Source organism: Mauremys mutica, chromosome 3 (genome assembly GCF_020497125.1).
Source record: "Mauremys mutica isolate MM-2020 ecotype Southern chromosome 3, ASM2049712v1, whole genome shotgun sequence".
Taxonomy (NCBI): Eukaryota; Metazoa; Chordata; order Testudines; family Geoemydidae; genus Mauremys; species Mauremys mutica.
In genome coordinates, this window is record NC_059074.1 from 2,035,372 (window position 1) to 2,059,499 (window position 24,128).

At 45.0% G+C, this 24,128-nt stretch overlaps 1 protein-coding gene across 1 annotated transcript in view; it reads right to left on the minus strand.

The window, feature by feature from the left end:
* Nucleotides 1-23,883, minus strand: part of GPN1 (GPN-loop GTPase 1) — a 57,287-nt gene extending 33,404 nt beyond the window's left edge. Inside the window, exons 1-9 of the mRNA XM_045010706.1 lie at nucleotides 23,723-23,883; nucleotides 23,512-23,605; nucleotides 18,703-18,742; nucleotides 17,558-17,624; nucleotides 15,570-15,607; nucleotides 9,847-9,925; nucleotides 9,658-9,752; nucleotides 6,466-6,511; nucleotides 1,348-1,494 (exon numbers count right to left, since the gene is read on the minus strand). Coding sequence (XP_044866641.1) covers nucleotides 1,348-1,494; nucleotides 6,466-6,511; nucleotides 9,658-9,752; nucleotides 9,847-9,925; nucleotides 15,570-15,607; nucleotides 17,558-17,624; nucleotides 18,703-18,742; nucleotides 23,512-23,605; nucleotides 23,723-23,842 — 726 coding nt within the window. The 5' untranslated portion in view covers nucleotides 23,843-23,883. The remainder of the gene's footprint in view (nucleotides 1-1,347; nucleotides 1,495-6,465; nucleotides 6,512-9,657; nucleotides 9,753-9,846; nucleotides 9,926-15,569; nucleotides 15,608-17,557; nucleotides 17,625-18,702; nucleotides 18,743-23,511; nucleotides 23,606-23,722) is intronic.
* Nucleotides 23,884-24,128: the final 245 nt, after the last annotated feature.

Below are 24,128 nucleotides of genomic sequence, written 5' to 3' on the forward strand. Positions count from 1 at the left end.
GAACCTGAGCGTGGTGAGGGAGGAGCCAGGGAGCGGATGCATGCGGGCGGCGGTCCCTGTGCGCCCCCTGGCTCCCCACTCGCCACGCTCAGGCTCTGCGGCTCCCAGGAGTGAGAGCCGCCGCTGCCCCTCCTGCAGCAGGCTCAGGGTCCCGTGCCCTGGCGGCTCACACTTCCGGGAGCCGCAGAACCCAAGCACGGTGAGGGGGAACCGGGGGGCGCACCTGCCGCCGGTCTGGGGTCCCGGCCGCTGGTCCCGCTCAGCCTCCTGCCGGCCTGGGGTTCCAGTCGCTCATCCGGTAGCAGGCTGAGTGGGGCCGGCAGCCGGGACCCAGTAGGTTGCCGACCCCTGCTATACAGATACAGGGCAAAAAGACAGTACCTGAACCACAGAGATTAAAATCAAGTATGAGGCAAGAGACTACAGATGGATATGGGCAGATGGAGGGGTACAAGTGAACAAGGAGACAGTATGGTTCTGCATTATAGGCAATAGTCTTTGCACACCAACAGCCTAACTATTGTCAAGTTTTTTGTAGGCACTGTGGCAAAGGACAGTTTTGAAGAGGTAGTTCAAGGTGGATAATGAGGTACCTTTGTGGATGTTTACAGGAAACATCTGCCAAGCGTGTGGGGCAACATGGGTGAAAGCACAATGGTAAAAATTAAAAATTTTAACACTTTTTTAAAACTGAAAGCTAATGGGGAGCACAATTCTGCAGCAAGGGGACATTACGGGAGGGATACCATGCAAACCCCAGTGAAATAGCTATGGGATCACTTGCACTCCCTGTTATATAGACTTTTCAATGGCACTCATTACTGGATTATTTAAGTTCTTTATAGTAATGGGTTTAGCCTCCCAATCCCACTGGGGTAGGAAAAGATATCTTCCCATTTACCATATGGGCTAGATCTTTGTTTCTATGGTCATGACCAAAACAACCTCCTTCAGTAAGTGGTACAGAGCTGAATCGGACTCCTTTAAAAAGAATGAAGGGCTTAGCTGACCCTGCTAGAGTACAAGGCATTTCAAATGAGAGACTCTGAAATGACACCATCCACTCCACTGCTTTCTTAGGAACACGACTACTTCATTCTTTGCTTTCTCTGGTGATTTATTTGCAATTTAATTTTAAAATTACTCCCTCTGCCAGCTTGCACACCCCTCCTCCCCTGAGGCAGGATAATGTAATCCAAAGCATTTGCCCCTTATTCTCTGAAGAATGACGCAGAGAAATCAGTCCCCTCTATGCCCCAGAGTGCAGGACTCAGCAAGGGAATCAAGGCTGAGAGCAGTGAAGAGAGATCCCTCTGTAGGGGGTAGTGAATAGGGGAGGAGGCTTACCTTGAGTGAGCTGTAAAACTCATCCAACACCAGGCTCATGGAACGAGTCAGGTTACTAACATATGTTGTCTCTTGATTCAAGGCATCTTGGAAGATCTCAAAATCCTGCATCCATTCTACTGCAAAACTGTGATCAATGATATCTGTCTGGAATGTATAAGGAAATGAGAAGTCAGTTTTCAGAGATGATGGTGGTTGGTTGGTTCTGTATTAGCATGGGCACTCAATAGTACCTGAGAGTTAAGGCTAGTAAACAGTTTTCATTCTAACTCCATTATCAAATGCTCATAACTTTCCAAAACATTCACTCCTTGGCCTGAAATATCCCATGCTTTGTTTTGTCAGTTCAGCTGTTTCAATTTGAAAAAGGTACAAACTCCAACACTATTTCAATTTTTAAAAGGCATGTTTAGAGTTTAAGGCATTGCTACTGCAATTTGATCAACACGGGAGGACTCGTAGGTCTGCGTGCAGTCCCACTGAGGCCAATGGGGCCCTGCCAGTGTGTATGAGATTGCACTATTGGGATCTAGGCAAGTTGAGTCCTCACTTATGACCTCACACACTGTTGGTTGGCTTGAAAAACTTTAGTTTTTTAATTAGTGACTAAACACTACTCACCGAGCACCACAGCAATAAGAGCTATGCAAACATATAGTACAGCACTCCCTGCCCCCATAGAACTTACAATATAATTTTTAATGCAAGATAAATTGATTTGGGGGAGAATAGGGAAAACAAAAGAACAGGAGCAGTAAAGGGGAGATTTGCAAGGGACTTTTACAAGTGAAGGAGGAAAGACTGGGTGAGCCTGTCTGTCAGTTTGTTCTGTGCTTGCTTGCCTGCCTGCTGTGTGATTCCTTATAGTGAAGATTATAGTGTGGTCTGTTTTGGGGGTTGCGTGCTAAGCCAAGTGCTAGGCTAGGCTGAGAGTTAACTAATGAGGCTCTAGCCTACTATCCTTTGATACTTAAATCCTTTTGGGTCCCTTGACAAGAGGCAGGGATAACTCAGGAAAAATGGGGGCTTAAAAAGCCAGCTCCTAAGCAGCCAGAGAAAGCAGCGAATACAGCAGCAAACAGGAGTTTTGTGAGGGAGTGAGTGAAGCAGATACACCTAACAAAAATACTCTAAACTTGGGCCATTTTAATCACTCACCGGCCCCAGCCAAAAAGAAAACCTGCAAGAGTAAAAATAATGCAGACAGAAGTCCAGCAGCGAAGTGGGGAGTATATAGTTTATTATACCGAGAGCACTCAAGGAAGACAAGGCCATTGGGGAGAAGCTAAATGAATTCTTTGCATTGGTCTTCACTGCAGAAGATGTGGGGGGAGATTCCAGCACCAGAGTCATTCTTTTTAGTTGTCAAATCTGAGGAACTGTTCCAGATTGAGGTGTCCATAGAGGAGGCTTTGGAACAGATTGATACAAACAGTAATAAGTCAATAAGACCACATGGTATTCACCCAAATGTTCTGAAGGAATTCATACTAAATTGAACTGCTGTTGTAGTATGCAACCTATCACTTAAATCAGCCTCTATATCAGAAGGGTAGCTAATTTAATGCTGATTTAAAAAAAAAAAAAAAGAGGCTCCAGAGGCAGTCCTGGCACTTCCAGGCCAGTAAGCCTAACTTCAGTAACAGGCAAATTGGTTGGAACTATAGAAAAGAACAGAATTATCAGGCACATAGATGGACATAATTTGTTGGGGAAGAGTCAACAGGGCTTTTGTAAAGGAAAATCATGCCTCACCAGTCTATTAGAATTATTTGAGGGTGTCAACAAGCACGTGGACAAGGGTAATCGAGTGGCTGAAGTATTCTTGGACTTTCAGAAAGCCTTTGACAAGGTCCCTCACCACAGGCTTTTAAACAAACAAGGCAGTCATGGGATTAGAGGGAAGGTACTCTAACCATTAGAGGAGTGAAGTTCTGGAACAGCCTTCCAAGGGGAGCAGTGGGGGCAAAAGACATATTTGGCTTCAAGACTAAGCTTGATAAGTTTATGGAGGGGATGGTATGATGGGATAGCTTAATTTTGGCAATTAATTTATCTTTATTAGCAGGTAAATATGCCCAATGGTCTGTGATGGGATGTTAGATGGGGTGGGATCTGAGTTACTATAGAGAATTCTTTCCTGGGTGCTGGCTGGTGAGTCTTGCCCACATGCTCAGGGTTTAACTGATCGCCATATTTGGGGTCGGGAAGGAACTTTCCTCCAGGGCAGATTGGCAGAGGCCCTGGAGGTTTTTTGCCTTTTTCTGCAGCGTGGTGCACAGGTCACTTGCTGGAGGATTCTCTGCACCTTGAGGTCCTTAAGCCACGATTTGAGGACTTTAATAACTCAGACATAGGTTAGGGGTTTGTTACAGGAGTGGGGGGTGAGATTCTGTGGCCTGCATTGTGCAGGAGGTCAGACTAGATGATCATAATGGTCCCTTCTGACCTTAAAATCTATGAATCAGTAACTGGTTAAAAGACAGGAAACAAAGGGTAGGAATAAGTGGCCAGTCTTCACAATGGAGAGGGGTAAATAGCAGGGTACCCCAAAGATCTATACTGGACCTGTGCTGTTCAACATATTCTCCCACAGCCTCCTCTCCCCACAGCCCAAGGAGATCAATCCCTTTCCCTGTAGTGCAAGCAGAAGTGTGTGTGATGCGGGAGCCAGTTACTGCCCAGCTGAGTGTGCCATGTGAGCTCTCCACACTGAGGAATTCCAAAATTTCCTGGGGCTTTGAAAGGAGAGGGGCAAATGCCTGTGTAGCTGGATGCAGGACAGTGGAGCATTGTGCGATACCCCCGGAGGCCAGTTACGGCGATGTAATAAACGCTGTGTCTAAACGGACACTTTGTTGATCTAACTTTGCCGCAACAAGCTCTGTGCCTCTTGGCATGGTAGTTTTATTTTGTCAGCAAAGCAGGAGTAACATTGGTGGGAGGAACAATGTCGTGTGTACACCTCCACTATTTTATTGAGAAAAGCTACCTTTTGATGATGAAACTGTAGTGTAAAAAAGGCCTAACTCAGGCTATGTCTACACTGTACTTTTGTTGGCATCTGAAATAACTATCACATTTGTAAAAGTGGACTAGGCTTCAAGCTGACAGCATTCCTTTAAGAGTATACATAAAAAGGAATGGAAACACATCCTTAGGATGACTGGTATCTGCCAAGTGTCCAGTTTAGTAGTGTCAACTATCGACACCAACAGGCTTTGCCAAAGGATGCCCATTACAGCACAGAGGACTCTCGCCTTAAGAAAAAGGAACTTGGGCAATAGAAAGGAATTTGTTTACAGGACTCCATTTGTGCTTTTTCTGTTGGGCAAGGAAACTCAGCCCATTATTGAGAAGTGGTAGGTTTAGAAAATTCTCCCTACCTTACTAGGGCAGGGCAAGACTATGGGGGTAGATATGAACATAGGTACTAAACCACACCTCTAGTTGAAGGGTTAAGGTATCCAGTATAAGTGAAAGATGGCAGAAATGTGGTCTTTGTCAGTGAAGATGGCATGTAAAATCAGTGTAAAAAGGAGAAGACTGGAGTCAAAGGAAAGGTGTAGCAGCTGGAAACAGGAAGTCCCAACTAGAGTAGCCCTGCAACTCTCTGCAGATGAGGAGAGACTAACTGGGGCCCTCATCCAGGCATGTGAAGCTAGTTCTCCTGGCAGGTCCAGAGAAGTGAGGAGGAGCAGCAGGGGCAAAGATCTTCATTCCCTCAGAAGCCCCAATGATTTGTTTTTTTTTAAAGGCAAAGCTGTCTGCTGGAGATGGCAGCCCTTAAACCCTGGAAAGGGCACGGGGAGGGCAGAATTGAGGGTGATCATTTGTGTGTGGGCATACACAAGAACAGCAACAGAAAGTTTTAAAAGTATTTTTTTAAATGGCAGAACTTTTCATCTGAATCAAAAATCACGTTGTGCACTAGCTACCTCCGTAGCTGAAGAGTCTTAGCTGTGTTACCCTGGCCCTGCCTTCCCCTTTCTCCCTCCTGTTGCTCGTCAAACTTGCCTGTTGTGTCTCATCTTATATTTAGATTCTAACCTCTGTGAGGCAAGGGTCATTTTTTAAATTTTAAGTGATTTAGGAGCATAGGTCACTCTCAATGGGATTTGTGGTTCTAAGTCACATACATGCTTTTGAAAACCTAGCATCCAGGCAGAACCCCACAAAATTAGGGTCTCTCTAGACTGAGGTTTCACAGCAAAGTTTGACAGCTTGATATAAGAAAGAGAGGGAAACATAAGAGGAAAAGGAAGGAGTCTGGCAGTTTCTCCAATTTAGAGACAATTTTCTGTAGAATGTATCAGAGGGGGGTAGCCGTGTTAGTCTGGATCTGTGAAAAGCGACAAAGAGTCCTGTGGCACCTTATAGACTAACAGAAGTATTGGAGCATGAGCTTTCGTGGGTGAATACCCACTTCGTCAGACGCATGCGATTCTTTGTCGCTTTTCTGTAGAACAAAGCTCTTCTCTATTCCTCAGTCCTACTCTTCCATTTTGATACCAGACATGATGACACAACTAGCATCCTTCAAAAATATTTAATGGGTTATCAAATTGAAATGCTACCTTCACTTTCCTAGATTTGATCACTCCTGTCAGTTACCTTATGGCTAAGCTTCACTGCCTTTATCTTTTCCACATCAAAAATAAGCCTCCTATTCATAGATTTTTAAGAACAGAAGCAACCACTTGATTATCTAGTTTGACTTTCTGTATAACAGAGGTCACAGAATTTCACCCGATTACCTTGTATTGAGGCCAAATTGCTTGTGTTTGGCTAAAATAGATCTTCCAGAAATGCATCTAGTTTTGATTTACACACTCCAAGTGATAGAGAATTCACCACATCCCTGCTTTCCAATGGTTAATTGCCCTCACTGTTAAAAATCTGTGCCTTATTTCTAATTAGAATTTATCTGGCTTTGACTTCTGGCCATTGGTTCTTGTTATGCCATTCTCCACTAAATTAGAGCCCTTTAGTAGCCAGTATTCCTTCATCCATCTCCGAGGCAATGATGTTCTTGCTGAGGAGAGGTGATGACACTATTATAAGAGAAGTCTAACAAGCATTTTGTTCACTTGGACACTGACAACAGATTCTACTTACCTTGTTCATGGCCAAAATAAAAGGTAGTTTTGTTTTGTACAGGATACTGAAAGGAGAGAAGAGGAGCAGTCAGAAAAGTCACCTAGACTTCAATAAGACATAGATTAACATCTTTCCACATTAAGCATGAGACAGATAGGCCTGCATATAAAAAACAAACCCCAAAATTGTGATTTTAGTAGGAAAGGACATTTTACTCTGACCAAATTAAAGTGTAATCTTTCGCTCAGATCACTAAGGGCCAAAATATAAAAAGAGGTTATAAGCATCTCTCTGTAGAACAGCAATTGTCCTGTGTGCATAGCTGAGCTTGACTGATGTTTTTCTATTATTTCAGCTCTACTTGTTATTAACCTTCCTTTTTTCTTTTTTTTCTATTTTGACTCAGGACTTTTAGCATGGTTGAGATGATATCTGTGGACTGACCTATGACCTCAAAATACATACAGACCTGCAGACCCAACCAGACATATTTTTGGATCCATGAACTTTGAGGTATAGTTACTAGAAAGGGTAAGTTCTCTGTTTAGGAATACAGAATTGCTAAACTGCATCACACCTCAGGTCTACCCAGTTTAATATACTGTCTCCAACAGTGGCCAGAACCAGACACTTCAGAGGATGACATAAGAACAGTGCAGCAGGCTTATGTGGATAGAATAATCTATCCCCCATATAAAACTCATCCTCATCTCTAATAGTTAGAGATTGGCTTAAGACCTGAAAAACAAGGTTTAATATTCCTTTCAAAATTTGTATTGTTATAACAAAAATTCTGAATATTCTTATTATCCATATAAATAACCAATCCCTTTTTGAATGTTGTTAAATTCTTAGCCTCAATGACTTCCTCTAGCAGTAAGCTACACAGCTTGATTACATGTTGCATGCAAAAGTAGCCCTGGAGTGGATATCAGCCAGTTAACCTAAAAGACAAACCAGCCCCCCTAATAAGTCTATGGTTCTCATGTAAGATTTGTTTAGAGTTGTCCTTAATGGAATCTGCTTTGGATTCCAGGTTCAGCAACTTCTGTTTACTGTGGTTGTTTGATTTTTATTTCCATGTTAATGTCTTATTTTCAGTCATTACAAGAAAAACTTTTGCAAAAAGGGGAATCTTGCAACATGTTCAGAAAAAGGTGGGTGTGACATTTTTTGTACAAAAAGAACAGGAGTACTTGTGGGAGAACACTTCAACCTCTCTAACCATTCAGTGACAGACTTGAAGGTGGCAATTTTGCAACAAAAAAACTTCAAAAACAGACTCCAAAGACAGACTGCTGAACTTGAATTAATATGCAAATTAGACACAATTAACTCAGGCCTAAACAGAGACTGGGAATGGTTGGGTCATTACACTAATTGAACCTATTTCCCTATGTTAAGTTCTCCTCACACCTTCTATGGGTCATCTTAATTATCACTTCAAAAGTTTTTTTTTCTCCTGCTGATGATAGCTCATCTCAATTGATTAGACTCTTCCTGTTGGTATGCATACTTCCACCTTTTCATGTTCTCTGTATGTATAAATATATCCTGTCTGTGTGTTCCATTCTATGCATCCGAAGAAGTGAGCTGTAGCTCACGAAAGCTCATGCTGAAATAAATTTGTTAGTCTCTAAGGTGCCACAAGTACTCCTGTTCTTTTTGCGGATACAGACTAACATGGCTGCTACTCTGAAACCTGTTTTTGTACAAAGTATGCCTTGTGAGGTATCATTCTAAAAAAGTCTTAATCTGCTAGACATCAATATGTCATTGAATTGTATGTGCTATCATTGTATGTGAAGTTATAAAGTTTGGCTGTGTATGTGTTACTAAAACACGTTGTGAGGTTGAAAACACCCACAAGCAGCCTTTCAGGTACAACCGTAAAAAGGCCAAACAATGTTAATGGCTTATTAAGGAAATGCACACAAGAACAATAAAAACCTCTCTGAGATAGCACTACACAATGGGAACTGTTTGACCCAGGTCACAGCAAAAGAGCTTTCCAACAAGTGAATAAAAGATATAAAAGGGAAAAAACGACATCATAAAAGGGACCTTGCTCTCCCTACAACACAGCTGAAAATATCGGAGAAATAAAGACTAAACAGGGAGAAGTGATGGTCCCAGGCTAAGAAAGTGCTAGCCTGTGTATAAAAACCTGGAAAACCCAAGCTGCAAAGGGAGGAGGAGATAGCTCAGTGGTTTGAGCATTGGCCTGCTAAACCCAGGATTGTGAGTTCAATCCTTGAGGGGGCCACTTAGGGATCTGGGGCAAAAACAGCACTTGATCCTGCTAGTAAAGGCAGGGGGGCTGGACTCAATGACCTTTCAAGGTCCCTTCCAGTTCTAGGAGATAGGATATCTCCATTAATTTAAAAAAAGGTCAGAACAGAAACTGAATTTGTGTTGAAGAAAACAGGACTCAGTGGAGGGTGCAGCATGCCACTGTGATGTGCTCTTGGTGGCTTATGTAGCTAAGCAGACGGGATCCTGCACAAACCGAACTTTCCTGTGTCTGGAACTAAAGAGGAAGACAACATGGTATTTCAAATAGCTCCTCCAGGAGGTGACAAATGTGTGAACTGCTATAGCTACATACTCCTCCAAGGGGCAAAAATGAAGCATCCTGACAAGATGTCTGTAGATGCAACAATTTCTTTGCCACTTTGTCCAAGATTACCAGTAATACTCAAATATCAATGACCTTGACAAAAGGCAGAGCAGATGCCTTTAATGAAAGATCTACTCAGTATCCTGGCTAGCAAACAAAATATTTCTGCCCTCCCACCATTAGTATAGGACTCTTGCCTGGGCTGAGTTTGCTCTTCATCAAGATACTGATCTTGCAGACATTAAGAACTCTCAAACTGCACTGATTTCATCAGACACTCTGAGTACGTTCTCCAGATGTGAGGAAAAGCTCTGTGTAGCTTGAAAGCTTATCCCTTCCATCAACAGAAGCTGGTCCAACAAAAGATATTACCTCACCTACCTTGTGTCTCTCATATCCTGGGACCAACACAGATATTACAACACTGCAAACAACTGATTTCATGTAGCACCTCTCAACCAAATCCAATAACTTTGTTCCAATTTAAAGATCTTTTCAAGAAACGTGGGCTCTCTCATTTCTTTGTGAGGATAAGACAGACAGCATTTTGAAAAGATATATATTTGATTTCTGAACCTACAATTTCTTACCTGCAAGCATACAACATGTTAGACATAAAGGTGATAGGGCTGGTGCTGCGAGATGTGTCCATCACATAAACGACAACTGAAGGAAAAGTGGAAGCCTGAAAGAATAGGATGAAACAAGTTTTAATTAAGTAAAACATGCCATTCTGCAACCAGCCAGCCTCACTCTGATGTCCTGCAAAACACACTTACCAGTGCCTCAGTGATGATAGTGCCTGAGGCCGACCAGGTGAACACCTCAATCTGTCCTGGTGTATCAATAAGAACATATCTGTGAAGAAGAAAACCCCCACAAACAAAGAAAAAATTAGTCAAAAGTAGGGCTGTCAAGAGATTTAAAAAATTAGTTGTGATTAATAGTGAGATTAATCACACAGTTAAACAATGGAATACTATTTATTTACATATTTTTGGATGTTTTCTACATTTTCAAAAATAAATATATACACACACACACACACTTATCTCATAGAACTGAAAGGGACCCCAAAAGATCATTGAGTCCAGCCCCCTGCCTTCACTAGCAGGACCAAGTGCTGATTTCGCCCCAGATCCCTTAGTGGCCCCCCCAAGGATTGAACTCACAACCCTTTGTTTAGAAGGCCAATGCTCAAACCACTGAGCTATCCCTCCCCTGGGACCACAACATAGAACAGAGCTTCCTATTACAGACATCAGTGACTTTCAGCCAAGTCCATCTTGGGAATCCTGGGCCAGATGCCCTGGATTCCCTCTCTTCCAGTTCCCCCAAGCAGACTGCCAGCCTCCAGCCCCTCCTCCTTCTCTCACTTTCCAGGCCAAAGGTGGACGCACCCCCATCTTGGGTCTCAGGTTAAATAGCTGCAAATAGCTGGGCAGTCTCACCTGCCCTGAGGGCCTCAGCAAAATCACACACTCAATTCCCACCACCTAAGTATTGGTGGAGTACACAGTGTAAGACTCTCATGCAACATGGCAAGATGAAAAAAAAAACCCACTTCATCACACCATGGAACAATGGGATTGGGAAACCTGCACCATGTGATACTATGCCTGCCTCATGAGGCATTGCAAACCCTTTCCAAAGCACCCTGCACAGTGGGATAGCTACCACAATGCACTGCTCTTTGCCTTTGCAAGAGCTGCTAATGTGGATGCGCTCTAGCGTCACAAGGAGCACAGCATGGACATGCAACAGCGGTTTAATTCCAGCGTTTTAATAAAAGTGGTGTAACTTGAGGCGCAAGAAGCTTGCCAGTGTAGATATACCCTTAGGCAAGGACCTGAAAATCTCCTGCACTGAAGGTGCCAGTAAAAGGTCATTACTGTTCTCTGCAGATTACATTTAAATGATAAAGTCAAAAGCATCGACATAGCAGCTACTTAGACCAGGGTTCTCAAAAACGCGTCCCACAGTGGCCTGTGGGGCTATTTCCTGAGGCTTGCCAAGCGGCCCGCATCCGCCCCCCTGGCCTACCTCCAGGCCAGGGGTGGGCAAACTACAGCTGCAGGATTGCCTCCCCTCGAGCCCCACACCACCCCCTGAAGCAGCTGGCATCATGTCCCTGCGGCCAGGGGGTGGGGGTGTGTCTGCAGCAGAGAGCTCCGTCCATGTGTTGCCCTGGTTCCAGGCACACACATCCCCCGCAGCTCCCACTGGCCAGGAACAGGGAACTGTGGCCAATGGGAGCTTTGGATGAGGTGCCTGGAGGCGCGGCAAGCAGTGCGCAGAGCCCTGCATCCCCCTCCCCCAGCGGCCGCAGGGACATAGTTCCAGCTACTTCCCAGAGCGCAGTGGAGCCAGGGCTGGGGCCGGCAGCCTGCCCTGGCCCCAGTGTGCACCGCTGCCACCCCGGAGCCCTCCAGCACCCCGCACCCCAACCCCATGCCCTGAGCCCCCTGCTGCACCCCACACCCCAACCCCGTGCTCTGAGCCCCCTGCTGCACCCCACACCCCAACCCCGTGCCCTGAGTCCTCTGCTGCACCCCATACCCCTTCTGCACCCCAATCCTCTGCCTGAGCCCCTGCTGCACCCCACACCTCAACCCCCTGCCCTGAGCCCTCTGCCTGCACCTCAACCCCCTGCCCTGAGCCCCCTGCTGCATCCCACACTCCTTTGCACCCCAACTCCCTGCCCTGAGCCCCCTGCTGCATCCCACACTCCTTTGCACCCCAACTCCCTGCCCTGAGCCCCCTGCTGCTCCGCACACCCCTTCTGCACCGAGCCCCCTGCTGCACCTCACCTCCCTGCCCTGAGCCCCTGCCACGCCCCTCATGCACCCTCTGGGGGCAAGGAGAGGGTGGAGTTGGGGTGGGGACTTCAGGGAAGGAGTTGGAATGGGGGCAGGGAAGGGGTGGGAAGAGGCAGGGCCTCATGGAAGGGGTGGAATGGGGGCAGGGCCGGGGCAGCAAGGTGGGGGGGTGTCAATGATGCGGCCCTCGGGCCAATGAACTAGCTCTCATATGGCCCTCATGGTCATTTGAGTTTGAGACCCCTGACTTAGACTGTAAGCTCTTTAGAACAAACACAGTGAATCAGTTTTTACACCTCACATAAAACAATGGGGTTTATATGAATTGTATTAAGGGAGCTTTGCAATCAACAGACCCATCCTCTAACAACTTCAAACTGTTAGCATTTGGACTATATCATAGAGGACATTAATTTAATTATCCATCAAATTCCAAGTCTTCTGTTTAGATATCGTCAATATTGAGGCTAAGGGAAAAACCAACAAGTAGGTGGCACTAAACTCCCCTCCCGCCCCATGAACCTTACAGAAGAAAAATAGATAAAATCACCAGTCTTGTATTGGAAAAGCACAAGAGAGGTGTGAGACCAGGAGAATGAGTCAGAATCATAGAATCATAGAATCTCAGGGTTGGAAGGGACCTCAGGAGGTCATCTAGTCCAACCCCCTGCTCAAAGCAGGACCAAACCCAACTAAATCATCCCAGCCAGGGCTTTGTCAAGACTGACCTTAAAAACCTCTAAGGAAGGAGATTCCACCACCTCCCTAGGTAACCCATTCCAGTTCTTCACCACCCTACCAGTGAAAAAGTTTTTCCTAATGTCCAACCTAAACCTCCCCCTCTGCAACTTGAGACCATTACTCCTTGTTCTGTCATCTTCTACCACTGAGAACAGCCTAGATCCATCCTCTTTGGAACCCCCTTTCAGGTAGTTGAAAGCAGCTATCAAATCCCCCCTCATTCTTCTCTTCTGCAGACTAAACAATCCCAGTTCCCTCAGCCACTCCTCATAAGTCATGTGCTCCAGCCCCCTAATCATTTTTGTTGCCCTCCGCTGGACTCTCTCCAATTTATCCACATCCTTCTTGTAGTGTGGGGCCCAAAACTGGACACAGTACTCCAAATGAGGCCTCACCAGTGCTGAATAGAGGGGAATGATCACATCCCTCGATCTGCTGGAAATGCCCCTACTTATACAACCCAAAATGCCATTAGCCTTCTTGGCAACAAGGGCACACAGTTGACTCATATTCAGCTTTTCGTCCACTGTAACCCCTAGGTCCCTTTCTGCAGAACTGCTGCCCAGCCATTTGGTCCCTAGTCTATAGCAGTGCATGGGATTCTTCCATCCTAAATGCAGGACTCTGCACTTGTCCTTGTTGAACCTCATCATATTTCTTTTGGCCCAATCCTCTAATTTGTCTAGGTCCCTCTGTATCCTAGCCCTACCCTCCAGTGTATCAACCGCTCCTCCCAGTTTAGTGTCATCTGCAAACTTGCTAAGGGTGCAGTCCACACCATCCTCCAGATCGTTAATGAAGATATTGAATAAAACCGGCCCCAGCACCGACCCTTGGGGCACTCCACTTGATACCGGCTGCCAACTAGACACGGAACCATTGATCACTACCCGTTGAGCCCGACCATCTAGCCAGTTTTCTATCCACCTTACCGTCCATTCATCCAGCCCAAACTTCTTTAACTTGCTGGCAAGAATACTGTGGGAGACTGTATCAAAAGCTTTGCTAAAGTCCAGAAATAGCACATCCACTGCTTTCCCCTCATCCACAGAGCCGGTTATCTCATCATAGAAGGCAATTAGGTTAGTCAGGCATGACTTGCCCTTGGTGAATCCATGCTGACTGTTCCTGATCACTTTCCCCTCCTTTAAGTGGTTCAGAATTGATTCCTTGAGGACCTGTTCCATGATTTTTCCAGGGACTGAGGTGAGACTGACTGGCCTGTAGTTCCCTGGATCTTCCTTCTTCCCTTTTTTAAAGATGGGCACTACATTAGCCTTTTTCCAGTCATCCGGGACCTCCCCCGATCGCCATGAGTTTTCAAAGATAATGGCCAATGGCTCTGCAATCTCATCAGCCAACTCCTTTAGCACCCTCGGATGCAGTGCATCCGGCCCCATGGACTTGTGCTCGTCCAGCTTTTCTAAATAGTCCCGAACTACTTCTTTCTCCACAGAGAGCTGGTCACCTCCTCCCCATACCGTGCTGCAGAGTGCAGCTGTCTGGGAGCTGACCTTGTCTGTGAAGACAGAGGCAAAAAAAGCATTGAGTACACTAGCTTTCTCCACATCCTCTGTCACTAGGTTCCCTCCCTCATTCAGCAAGGGGCCCACACTTTCCTTGACTTTCTTCTTGTTGCTAACATACCTGAAGAAACCCTCCTTGTTACTCCTAACATCTCCAGCTAACTGCAACTCCAAGTGTGATTTGGCCTTCCTAATTTCACTCCTGCATGCCTGAGCAATACTTTTATACTCCTCCCTGGTTATTTGTCCAATCTTCCACTTCTTGTAAGCTGTTTTTTTGTGTTTAAGACGAGCAAGGATTTCACTGTTAAACCAAGCTGGTCGCCTGCCATATTTACTTTTCTTCCTACACATCGGGATGGTTTGTTCCTGCAACCTCAATAACAATTCTTTAAAATACAGCCAGCTTTCCTCGACTCCTTTCCCCGTCATGTTATTCTCCCAGGGGACCTTGCCCATCAGTTCCCTGAGGGAGTCGAAGTCTGCTTTTCTGAAGTCCAGGGTCTCTGTTCTACTGCTCTCCTTTCTTCCTTGTGTCAGGATCCTGAACTCGACCATCTCATGGTCACTGCCTCCCAGGTTCCCATCCACTATTGCTTCCTCTACTATTTCTTCCCTGTTTGTGAGCAGCAGGTCAAGAAGAGCTTTTCCCCTAGTTGGTTCCTCCAGCACTTGCACCAGGAAATTGTCCCCTACACTTTCCAGAAACTTCCTGGATTGTCTGTGCACTGCTGTATTGCTCTCCCAGCAGATATCAGGGTGATTAAAGTCACCCATGAGAACCAGGGCCTGTGATCTAGCAACTTCTGTTAGTTGCTGGAAGAAAGCCTCGTCCACCTCATCCCCCTGGTCTGGTGGTCTGTAGCAGACTCCCACCACGACATCACCCTTGTTGTTCATACTTCTAAATTTAATCCAGAGACTCTCAGGTTTTTCTGCAGTTTCATACTGGAGCTCTGAGCAGTCATACTGCTCTCTTACATACAACACAACTCCCCCACCTTTTCTGCCCTGCCTATCCATCCTGAACAGTTTATATCTATCCATGACAGTACTCCAATCATGTGAATAATCCCACCAAGTCTCTGTTATTCCAATTACATCATAATTCCTTGACTGTGCCAGGACTTCTAGTTCTCCCTGCTTGTTCCCCAGGCTTCTTGCATTTGTGTCTCCAAATTACTCTGCTCTAGTTACTGGAAACTTGTGGTTCTGCTTCCAGCTGTAGCTCTTTTCTCAAGCACCACACATCTAAGTAGCAGACAGTTCCTACAACTGGATATATACAAATCTTTCCCAGCACAAGACTGGTAATTTCAGACAGCTTTGCTCAAGTAAAGACCCTGTACTGGAACTCTTTCAAGTGGCTTTCCTAGAGGGATTTCAGAATAGTATATTCTTCTGGAATTTACTCACTGAGATGTGTTCTGTCGCTTTTCAATAAACTTCATCACCTGATTGGAAAGAAAAGGAATCAATAATAGACTTTTTATTTAGATCCAGTACAAAGCAAAGACTATGCTCTTTATTAAGGGATAAGCTTTAACTTCAATTTTTTTTTTTTTTTTTACTATATATGTACACCAAGGAATGCTAAAGTTAAAAACCCAAGCATTTAAAAAAATATAGAAATTAACTGTTAAGAGAAATTGGGTAAGTACTCAATCATTGCATATAATAAAGTCAACCTTAACTCTGCCCATATCCTGATTAGAGAAATTGTACAAGGAAGGCAATAATTTCCCACTCTTCATGAAGAGTCTCATCTTGTGTGATGTGGTTTGGTTCAATGCCTCATCAAAGGTCCTCAGCATTTCACTAGATCAGGCCCTGTGATTCCAGACGGAAGCCAGTTTTCAAGTGTCATTAGACAGAGCTAGCAAGTCTCCATATACAAGCCTCAGATGCCCAGAAATCAGAGCACATACATGAAAAGGACAGAAATCAGAATGGTGTCAAAGCAGAACACATAATATCAAAGACAAGTATGTATGAAAAATGACACAACTGATGTTCTGTGGTGCACATTTTCAATACTCTACACACAACAAGAAGCTGGCATCTCTACGGGAGTAGAGCTAAGGCAGACTGGCTACTTTACCATGGAACCTCCACATTTTCAAAAGTTTGGGGTTTTTGTATCTTTAGTCTTAACTCTGAATATCCTGGGTTTCTAAATGTTAGAGTTAGAATGTACCCAACATTCTGGAAAGGTAATAAACTCAAACCACTGATATATGCCTGCAAACTTAACTTCATCTTAATGAAGTTCATTGTGATATAGCAACATCATAAAGATCTTTAACTTAAAGGTAGTATTTTGTTGGAGGTTAAAAAAAAAATTCAAGGCTTAGGAGTGCCACCCTATCCTGGCTCTTGCTAGACCACACAGCCCTACGAAGCTAATGAGCTGCAGTATCCCCAATTTTCCTCTGCTTCATATTGCTTTGTAGAATTTATATACAAACAGCAGTGTTCTCATTTCTCCTGTTTTTCTTACTCTGCATAGAATTTATGAAGTACTTGTCAAACCATTCAAACTTCATAAGGCAACTTTCTCTTTACTAAATAAAGACAATTCTTGTTTTATTAGCCCATGTTCCAGATATTAATCATGTTTAACTGTATTACTGTAAACATTCAAAACTTCACATTGTTTTAGCTACAGGATTCAAAGACTCTTCAAGGAAAATTTTGAAAATGGTAGAATTTTTAACCAAACAAATATGGTTAGGTGAATTGCCTTCAAACATCCAAAAAATAATTTTAAAAGGGAGCAAGCACAAAAATACATTTCCCAGGTAAAGTTACAAGATAAGAGAATGCAGGGCTTAGACTGTCTGCTACTCTGTGTTTGTACAGTGCCTAGCATTATGAGCTCCCATTCTCGATTAGCACTTTGGCATTACCATAATAAACATCATTAATGATAACCATAACCACCATAATAATCAGAGGACATGGCTGCAAATGCAACTATTATCTCTCCATAACGTTTTCCCCTCCTACTTTAAACCAGGTCATCAAAAGTTAGGGAGAAACACATTGCTGGCAGTATTGTTGCTTTCTATTTGCCAAGTGGAGCAGGGAGAGGTGCCATTTGCTTGCGCCCTTCCACTCTGTATCCCTGAGACATTTTACTCTCACAGCAGCAAATCCCTGGATCAAACTCAATTTAACATTACTCAGTCAATTTACTAGGTATGTGGTTCAATGCAGCAGACTGCACTTGCCCTGCCTCAAAGCAATTACTTTTTACTGCAGCTTCTAATTTTTCTTCTCAGTGAAAATATGCCCTCTGCAATTCCACATGTGGAAGTGTGTGAAAATGGCTTGTAAGTTACATGCTGCCTCTTACTAACATACAGCACAGGCTCATATAATAAGCACAAAGAGCTTGGTACCTGATCAAATCTTGTGGCAAAGAGATTGAGAGAAGTCACTATTCCACCATTTGGGCCCAGACCATATCTGGACACACAGCTCAGGAAAGCAGGTTACAGAAATGTTAATAGGCTTTTTCCCCCAAACCTGGTACTACTTGCTTGTTTACATAGATGTCTGGCATACTCTTGGACTAACAGTAACAAGTAAATTTAAGGTTTTGCGTGCCAGTCATACATTTTAACATTTTTAGAAGGTCTCTTTCTATAAGTCTATAATATATAACTAAACTATTCTTGTATGTAAAGTAAATAAGGTTTTTAAAATGTTTAAGAAGCTTCATTTAAAATTAAATTAAAATGTACAGCCCCCTGGACCAGTGGCCAGGGGGAGGGATAGCTCAGTGGTTTGAGCATTGGCCTGCTAAACCCAGGGTTGAGAGTTCAATCCTTGAGGGGGCCACTTAGGGATCTGGGGCAAAAACTGGTCCTGCTAGTGAAGGCAGGGGGCTGGACTTGATGACCTTTCAAGGTTCCTTCCAGCTCTAGGAGATTGGTATATCTCCAATTATTACCTTTATTACCTGGGCAGTGTGAGTGCCACTGAAAATCAGCTTGCGTGCTGCCTTCAGCACATGTGCCATAGGTTGCCTACCCCTGGCCTACATCCTCTGGAGTTCCATAGGTTGACTGTGTGTTGGGTGAAAAAATACTTCCTCTTGTTTGTTTTAAACCTGTTGCCTATTAATTTCACTTGGTGACCCTAGTTCTTGTGTTACGAGAAGCAGCAAATAACACTTCCTTATTTACTTTCTCCACACCAGTCATGATTTTATAGACATCTATCATATCCTCCCTTACTCATCTCTTTTCCAAGATGAGAAGTCCCATTCTTATTAATCTCTCTCATATGGAAGCTGTTCAATACCCCTTATAATTTTTGTTGTCTTTTTCTGAACCTATTCCATCACAGGAGCAGCCAACAAGCAAACCAAAGCCCTTGTTTTCCAACCTACCCAGGCCAACCAGTATCCTGGCTTAAATTCTCACTGTCTCTGGCTACATTTTACCCATGAGCAACCCTCTCTGTTTTCCCCAGTGTACAGAGATGGTAGTCTGTAGGAGTTGAGTATGAAGAGGTGATCTTAAGCAAAGGAAAAGGATACTGTTTCATGACTTCTTTGTACTTCACTGTGTCTCTGATATCTAGAAAAGAATAAAGTGATACAGTCACAACTGAATAAATTATAGTAATTTGATGAGCGGGGAAAGACAGCTCCCCAGGTGTAAGAATTCCTCCTACCCTCCCTGCCTCAATGAAGGAAGCCAGTACATGTGGGACTAGTTTCATAGAGGACTTTAATGCTTCATCAACACTAGCCACCCCCACCATACCTGTAAAACATCAGATCGATACACGAGACCTTCAAATAGTTTACATGTTTGATAATCACTGTTTGGATTAGATTTGCTATCAGCAGGGCTAGATCCAGATGCACGTTTTGTTCACCATTGTATTTATCTGAACAGTGAGGGATCATAGAATCATAGAATCATAGAATCTCAGGGTTGGAAGGGACCTCAGGAGGTCATCTAGTCCAACCCCCTGCTCAAAGCAGGACCAAACCCAACTAAATCATCCCAGCCAGGGCTTTGTCAAGCCTGACCTTAAAAACCTCTAAGGAAGGAGATTCCACTACCTCCCTAGGTAACCCATTTCAGTGCTTCACCACCCTACTAGTGAAAAAGTTTTTCCTAATATCCAACCTAAACCTCCCCCTCTGCAACTTGAGACCATTACTCCTTGTTCTGTCATCTTCTACCACTGAGAACAGTCTAGATCCATCCTCTTTGGAACCCCCTTTCAGGTAGTTGAAAGCAGCTATCAAATCCCCCCTCATTCTTCTCTTCTGCAGACTAAACAATCCCAGTTCCCTCAGCCTCTCCTCATAAGTCATGTGCTCCAGCCCCCTAATCATTTTTGTTGCCCTCCACTGGACTCTCTCCAATTTATCCACATCCTTCTTGTAGTGTGGGGCCCAAAACTGGACACAGTACTCCAAATGAGGCCTCACCAGTGCTGAGTAGAGGGGGATGATCACATCCCTTGATCTGCTGGAAATGCCCCTACTTATACAACCCAAAATGCCATTAGCCTTCTTGGCAACAAGGGCACACTGTTGACTCATATTCAGCTTTTCGTCCACCGTAACCCCTAGGTCCTTTTCTGCAGAACTGCTACCCAGCCATTCGGTCCCTAGTCTGTAGCAGTGCATGGGATTCTTCCGTCCTAAGTGCAGGACTCTGCACTTGTCCTTGTTGAACCTCATCATATTTCTTTTGGCCCAATCCTCTAATTTGTCTAGGTCCCTCTGTATCCTATCCCTACCCTCCAGCGTATCAACCACTCCTCCCAGTTTAGTGTCATCTGCAAACTTGCTAAGGGTGCAGTCCACACCATCCTCCAGATCGTTAATGAAGATATTGAACAAAACCGGCCCCAGCACCGACCCTTGGGGCACTCCACTTGATACCGGCTGCCATCTAGACATGGAACCATTGATCACTACCCGTTGAGCCCGACCATCTAGCCAGTTTTCTATCCACCTTACCGTCCATTCATCCAGCCCAGACTTCTTTAACTTGCTGGCAAGAATACTGTGGGAGACTGTATCAAAAGCTTTGCTAAAATCCAGAAATAGTACATCCACTGCTTTCCCCTCATCCACAGAGCCGGTTATCTCGTCATAGAAGGCAATTAGGTTAGTCAGGCATGACTTGCCCTTGGTGAATCCATGCTGACTGTTCCTGATCACTTTCCCCTCCTTTAAGTGGTTCAGGATTGATTCCTTGAGGACCTGTTCCATGATTTTTCCAGGGACTGAGGTGAGACTGACTGGCCTGTAGTTCCCTGGATCTTCCTTCTTCCCTTTTTTAAAGATGGGCACTACATTAGCTTTTTTCCAGTCATCCGGGACCTCCCCCGATCGCCATGAGTTTTCAAAGATAACGGCCAATGGCTCTGCAATCTCATCGGCCAACTCCTTTAGCACCCTCGGATGCAGCGCATCCGGCCCCATGGACTTGTGCTCGTCCAGCTTTCCTAAATAGCCCCGAACTACTTCTTTCTCCACAGAGAGCTGGTCACCTCCTCCCCATACCGTGCTGCAGAGTGCAGTTGTCTGGGAGCTGACCTTGTCTGTGAAGACAGAGGCAAAAAAAGCATTGAGTACACTAGCTTTCTCCACATCCTCTGTCACTAGGTTCCCTCCCTCATTCAGCAAGGGGCCCACACTTTCCTTGACTTTCTTCCTGTTGCTAACATACCTAAAGAAACCCTTCTTGTTACTCCTAACATCTCCGGCTAGCTGCAACTCCAACACTCTTGAGAGCTGTAAAGCGGGGTTCTCAAACTTCATTGCACCATAACCCCCTTCTGACAACAAAAACTACTACACAACACCAGGAGAAGGAACTAAAGCTTGAGCCCAACCAAGCTCCGCTGCCACCTCTGTGGGGGTGGGGGGCAACGCCCAGAGGCTTCAGCCCCAGGCAGGGAGACTGTAACCTGAGACCCAGGGCTGAAGTATTTGAGTTTTGGCTTCAGCCCCGGGCAGTGGGGCTTGGGCTTCGGCTTTAGCCCCAGACCCCAGAAAGTCTAAGCCAGTCCTGGTGACCCCATTAAAACGGGGTCCCGACCCACAGTTTGAGAACCATTGCTGGAAAGCAATAATTTATATTTCTCTACTGCACTGTTCGCTTGTAATCCTCTAAATCCACCTGTCATCTAGCACTGCAAACCCTTTGCTATCAACGCTCCCTCCCTTTGCCCACTATTTCTCACTCTCTTTTTCTAACCTCTCTTTTCATTTTTCAGCCATCCATCATCCACCCCCTGTACTCTCCTGTTCACATTCTTTTGTTACCACAATATCATCCCTTCCCCATTTCACAGAAATATAGGAATTACCAGGATGGATCAGACCAATAGTTTATTTTAGTCCAGTCACCCACATCTGCCTGTAGTCAATGCCAAATACTTTACAGAAATATACACGACACCCCATAGTTGACAGTTATGGAATAATATGCACAGGGGGAAGTTTCTTCCTAACCTCAGGCAGCTGGTGGTTGTTTTATGCCCTGAAGTAGGAAAGTTTCTATCCCTTTTTTGTCCTAGTATGATTTTGAATGTGCACATTATTCATATAGATATAATCCTTTTTTTAATTAATCCTAATCTATTAAACTCTTTGACACAAAATATTTTTGAGGCTATGTGCTGTGCAGAAAGTAAAAATTAAACCCCAAGAGCCACCCAAAAATTTACTTTTTAAATAAGTGAATACGATACAACACAATCGGTCAAGACAACTATCTAAGCAGCCACTTGCTTTTACTGGAACCATGGGCATCCTTCCCCCACCCACCTACATTTTTTTTTTTTAATAACTTATGTGGTTTCTTTGGTTCACTTAAACCTATTTAGATTTTAAATTCTTCAAGCCAGCAACATCTATTATATCTCTGGGTTCTGAGTGCTATGGAAACAACATCTAGTCCATATGCCTAAGATAGAACATGGCTGTTCCCAGTGATTAAAACAGACTGAAATAGAAGGGAGAGCTGGTATGTAGTATTCCCTTACTCAAACCAGGAAAGGGAAGTCTGAAAACTTCACTCCCTTACACTGTAGAGGGCAACCTGGGATTAAATATCCTCCAATGCTGTTTAGTCCAATCTGAATATCACAAATGAAGGGCATACCAAACTCTGAAATAACCTCCTCTCATCAAGTGCTTCTTGATAGGCAGTTTATATTTTTTGCTTTTCCAGTTTCAAAGTTGAAAATCTTGTTCACTAATTTGTCCCCTTCTGCAATTCCTTCCATGCCATCCCTTAAAAATAGAATGCTCTTCTTTGAACTATTCTGAAAGGGTATTAGTCTTGTCCTTCAGCTTCCTCTATCAAGTCTCCTTCTGTGATCCACAAAGGAAGTCACAAATTGAAAATGGCTAGACTAAGTGGCAACTGCCAATAGCTAATATTTATAAATAAAGGAGAAAGCTTTCAAATGCTTCAGAACCACCTCATATTACTACTACTCTTATCCTTCATTCCTCATTCTCTCCATTGTTTGTTGCAGCATCTTCCAAATTAGACAGCAAACTTTCCAAATCAGGGGCTGTTTACCTAAGCATCTGTACCATGCCCAGAACAATGGGACTCCAATCCTAACTAGAGCCTTTAGTTGCTAGTGGAATGTAAAAAATAAACCAACCCTTTTCTCCCTAGTTATACCCCGTTAGTCTACCCTAAATAAACCCCCACGTTAGCATTCAGACTCTTCCAACAGGAGATACAACCCACCTAGCCAACTACCTCACAGCATCCAACTTCCCATTTCTGAACAAAGATATACAAAAACTACAAAAGTATAGAGAATACAGCAAAGAATCCTGTGGCACCTTATAGACTAACAGACAAACAAATGTCTGTTAGTCTATAAGGTGCCACAGGATTCTTTGCTGCTTTTACAGATCCAGACTAACACGGCTACCCCTCTGATCCATAGAGACTACAGTGAATTACACATCTAGTAAGTTTTGTATCTATGTTTTTAACTAGCAAACTCAGTATTCATCACAACCTGCCTACAACCCAGCGCCCTCTCAATCGGACCAGGCACAGAGACAGCACTACTAGATAAGTCTTTCATGGGTAAGGAAAGAAAGAGAAAGAGCTCATTCTGCTCAGCCCTCAACTGCATGTGACATTATGAACTGCGAGGTGCTAGACTTGCCTTAGAAACGTGACTGGGATGAACAAATGGGCTCAGTAGTCAGAGGAGTCTGTATATTCAGCCAGCAATTATTAGCCCTGACTCAGGGTCGCATGAAAGGGAATCACCAGAGAGTCACAGAAGCGCATCTGCCGCACGGGCCAGAGAGCGCAGCGCAGCGCGAGCTACTCACCGATGTTGGCTGGAAAGGGGAGCTCGTGCACAGCGGGGTCCAGGTTGATGACGTAGGGCGGGGAATTCTGGCTGTGCAAGTGAGCAGTGAGCCGCTGAGGAGAAGAGGAGAAAGTAAAGAAGAGGAGGAGACCTCGCTTCCCCTCCCCCCCCGCAGACACCTGCCCCCCGGGCCCGAGAGGGGGCCCCTCCCCCGGGTCTAAGCTCATCACCTGCACCAGGGTGGTTTTCCCAGAGCCCGCCATGCCCAGCACCAGCACGCACACCGGCGGGGCCGGAGACTCGGGGCCGGCTCCTGCCGGCGCCACCTCGGCTGCCGCCGCCGCCGCCATCTTGCTAATGCCCCTTCCGCTTCCGGAGCAGATCGAAAAGCGCTGCCGGGCGGGAGCGGAGTGTAAGCGCCGGGGCGGGGCTCGGGAAAGAAAGTGACTCGCTCCCGGGCTGGCTCCCCCAGCACGGCATCGCGTCCTCGCCCACCCCCGCACTGCCCAGCCCACGGGCCTTCTCCCAAGAGCCTCCCGGCGCGGCCACGCAGCCCCGCGAACCCCCTGTCGCCTCCCAGCGCGGCAGCCTGCGATGGGCAGCAGGGTCCTGACCGCCCTTTGTGAGGGGTGTGTG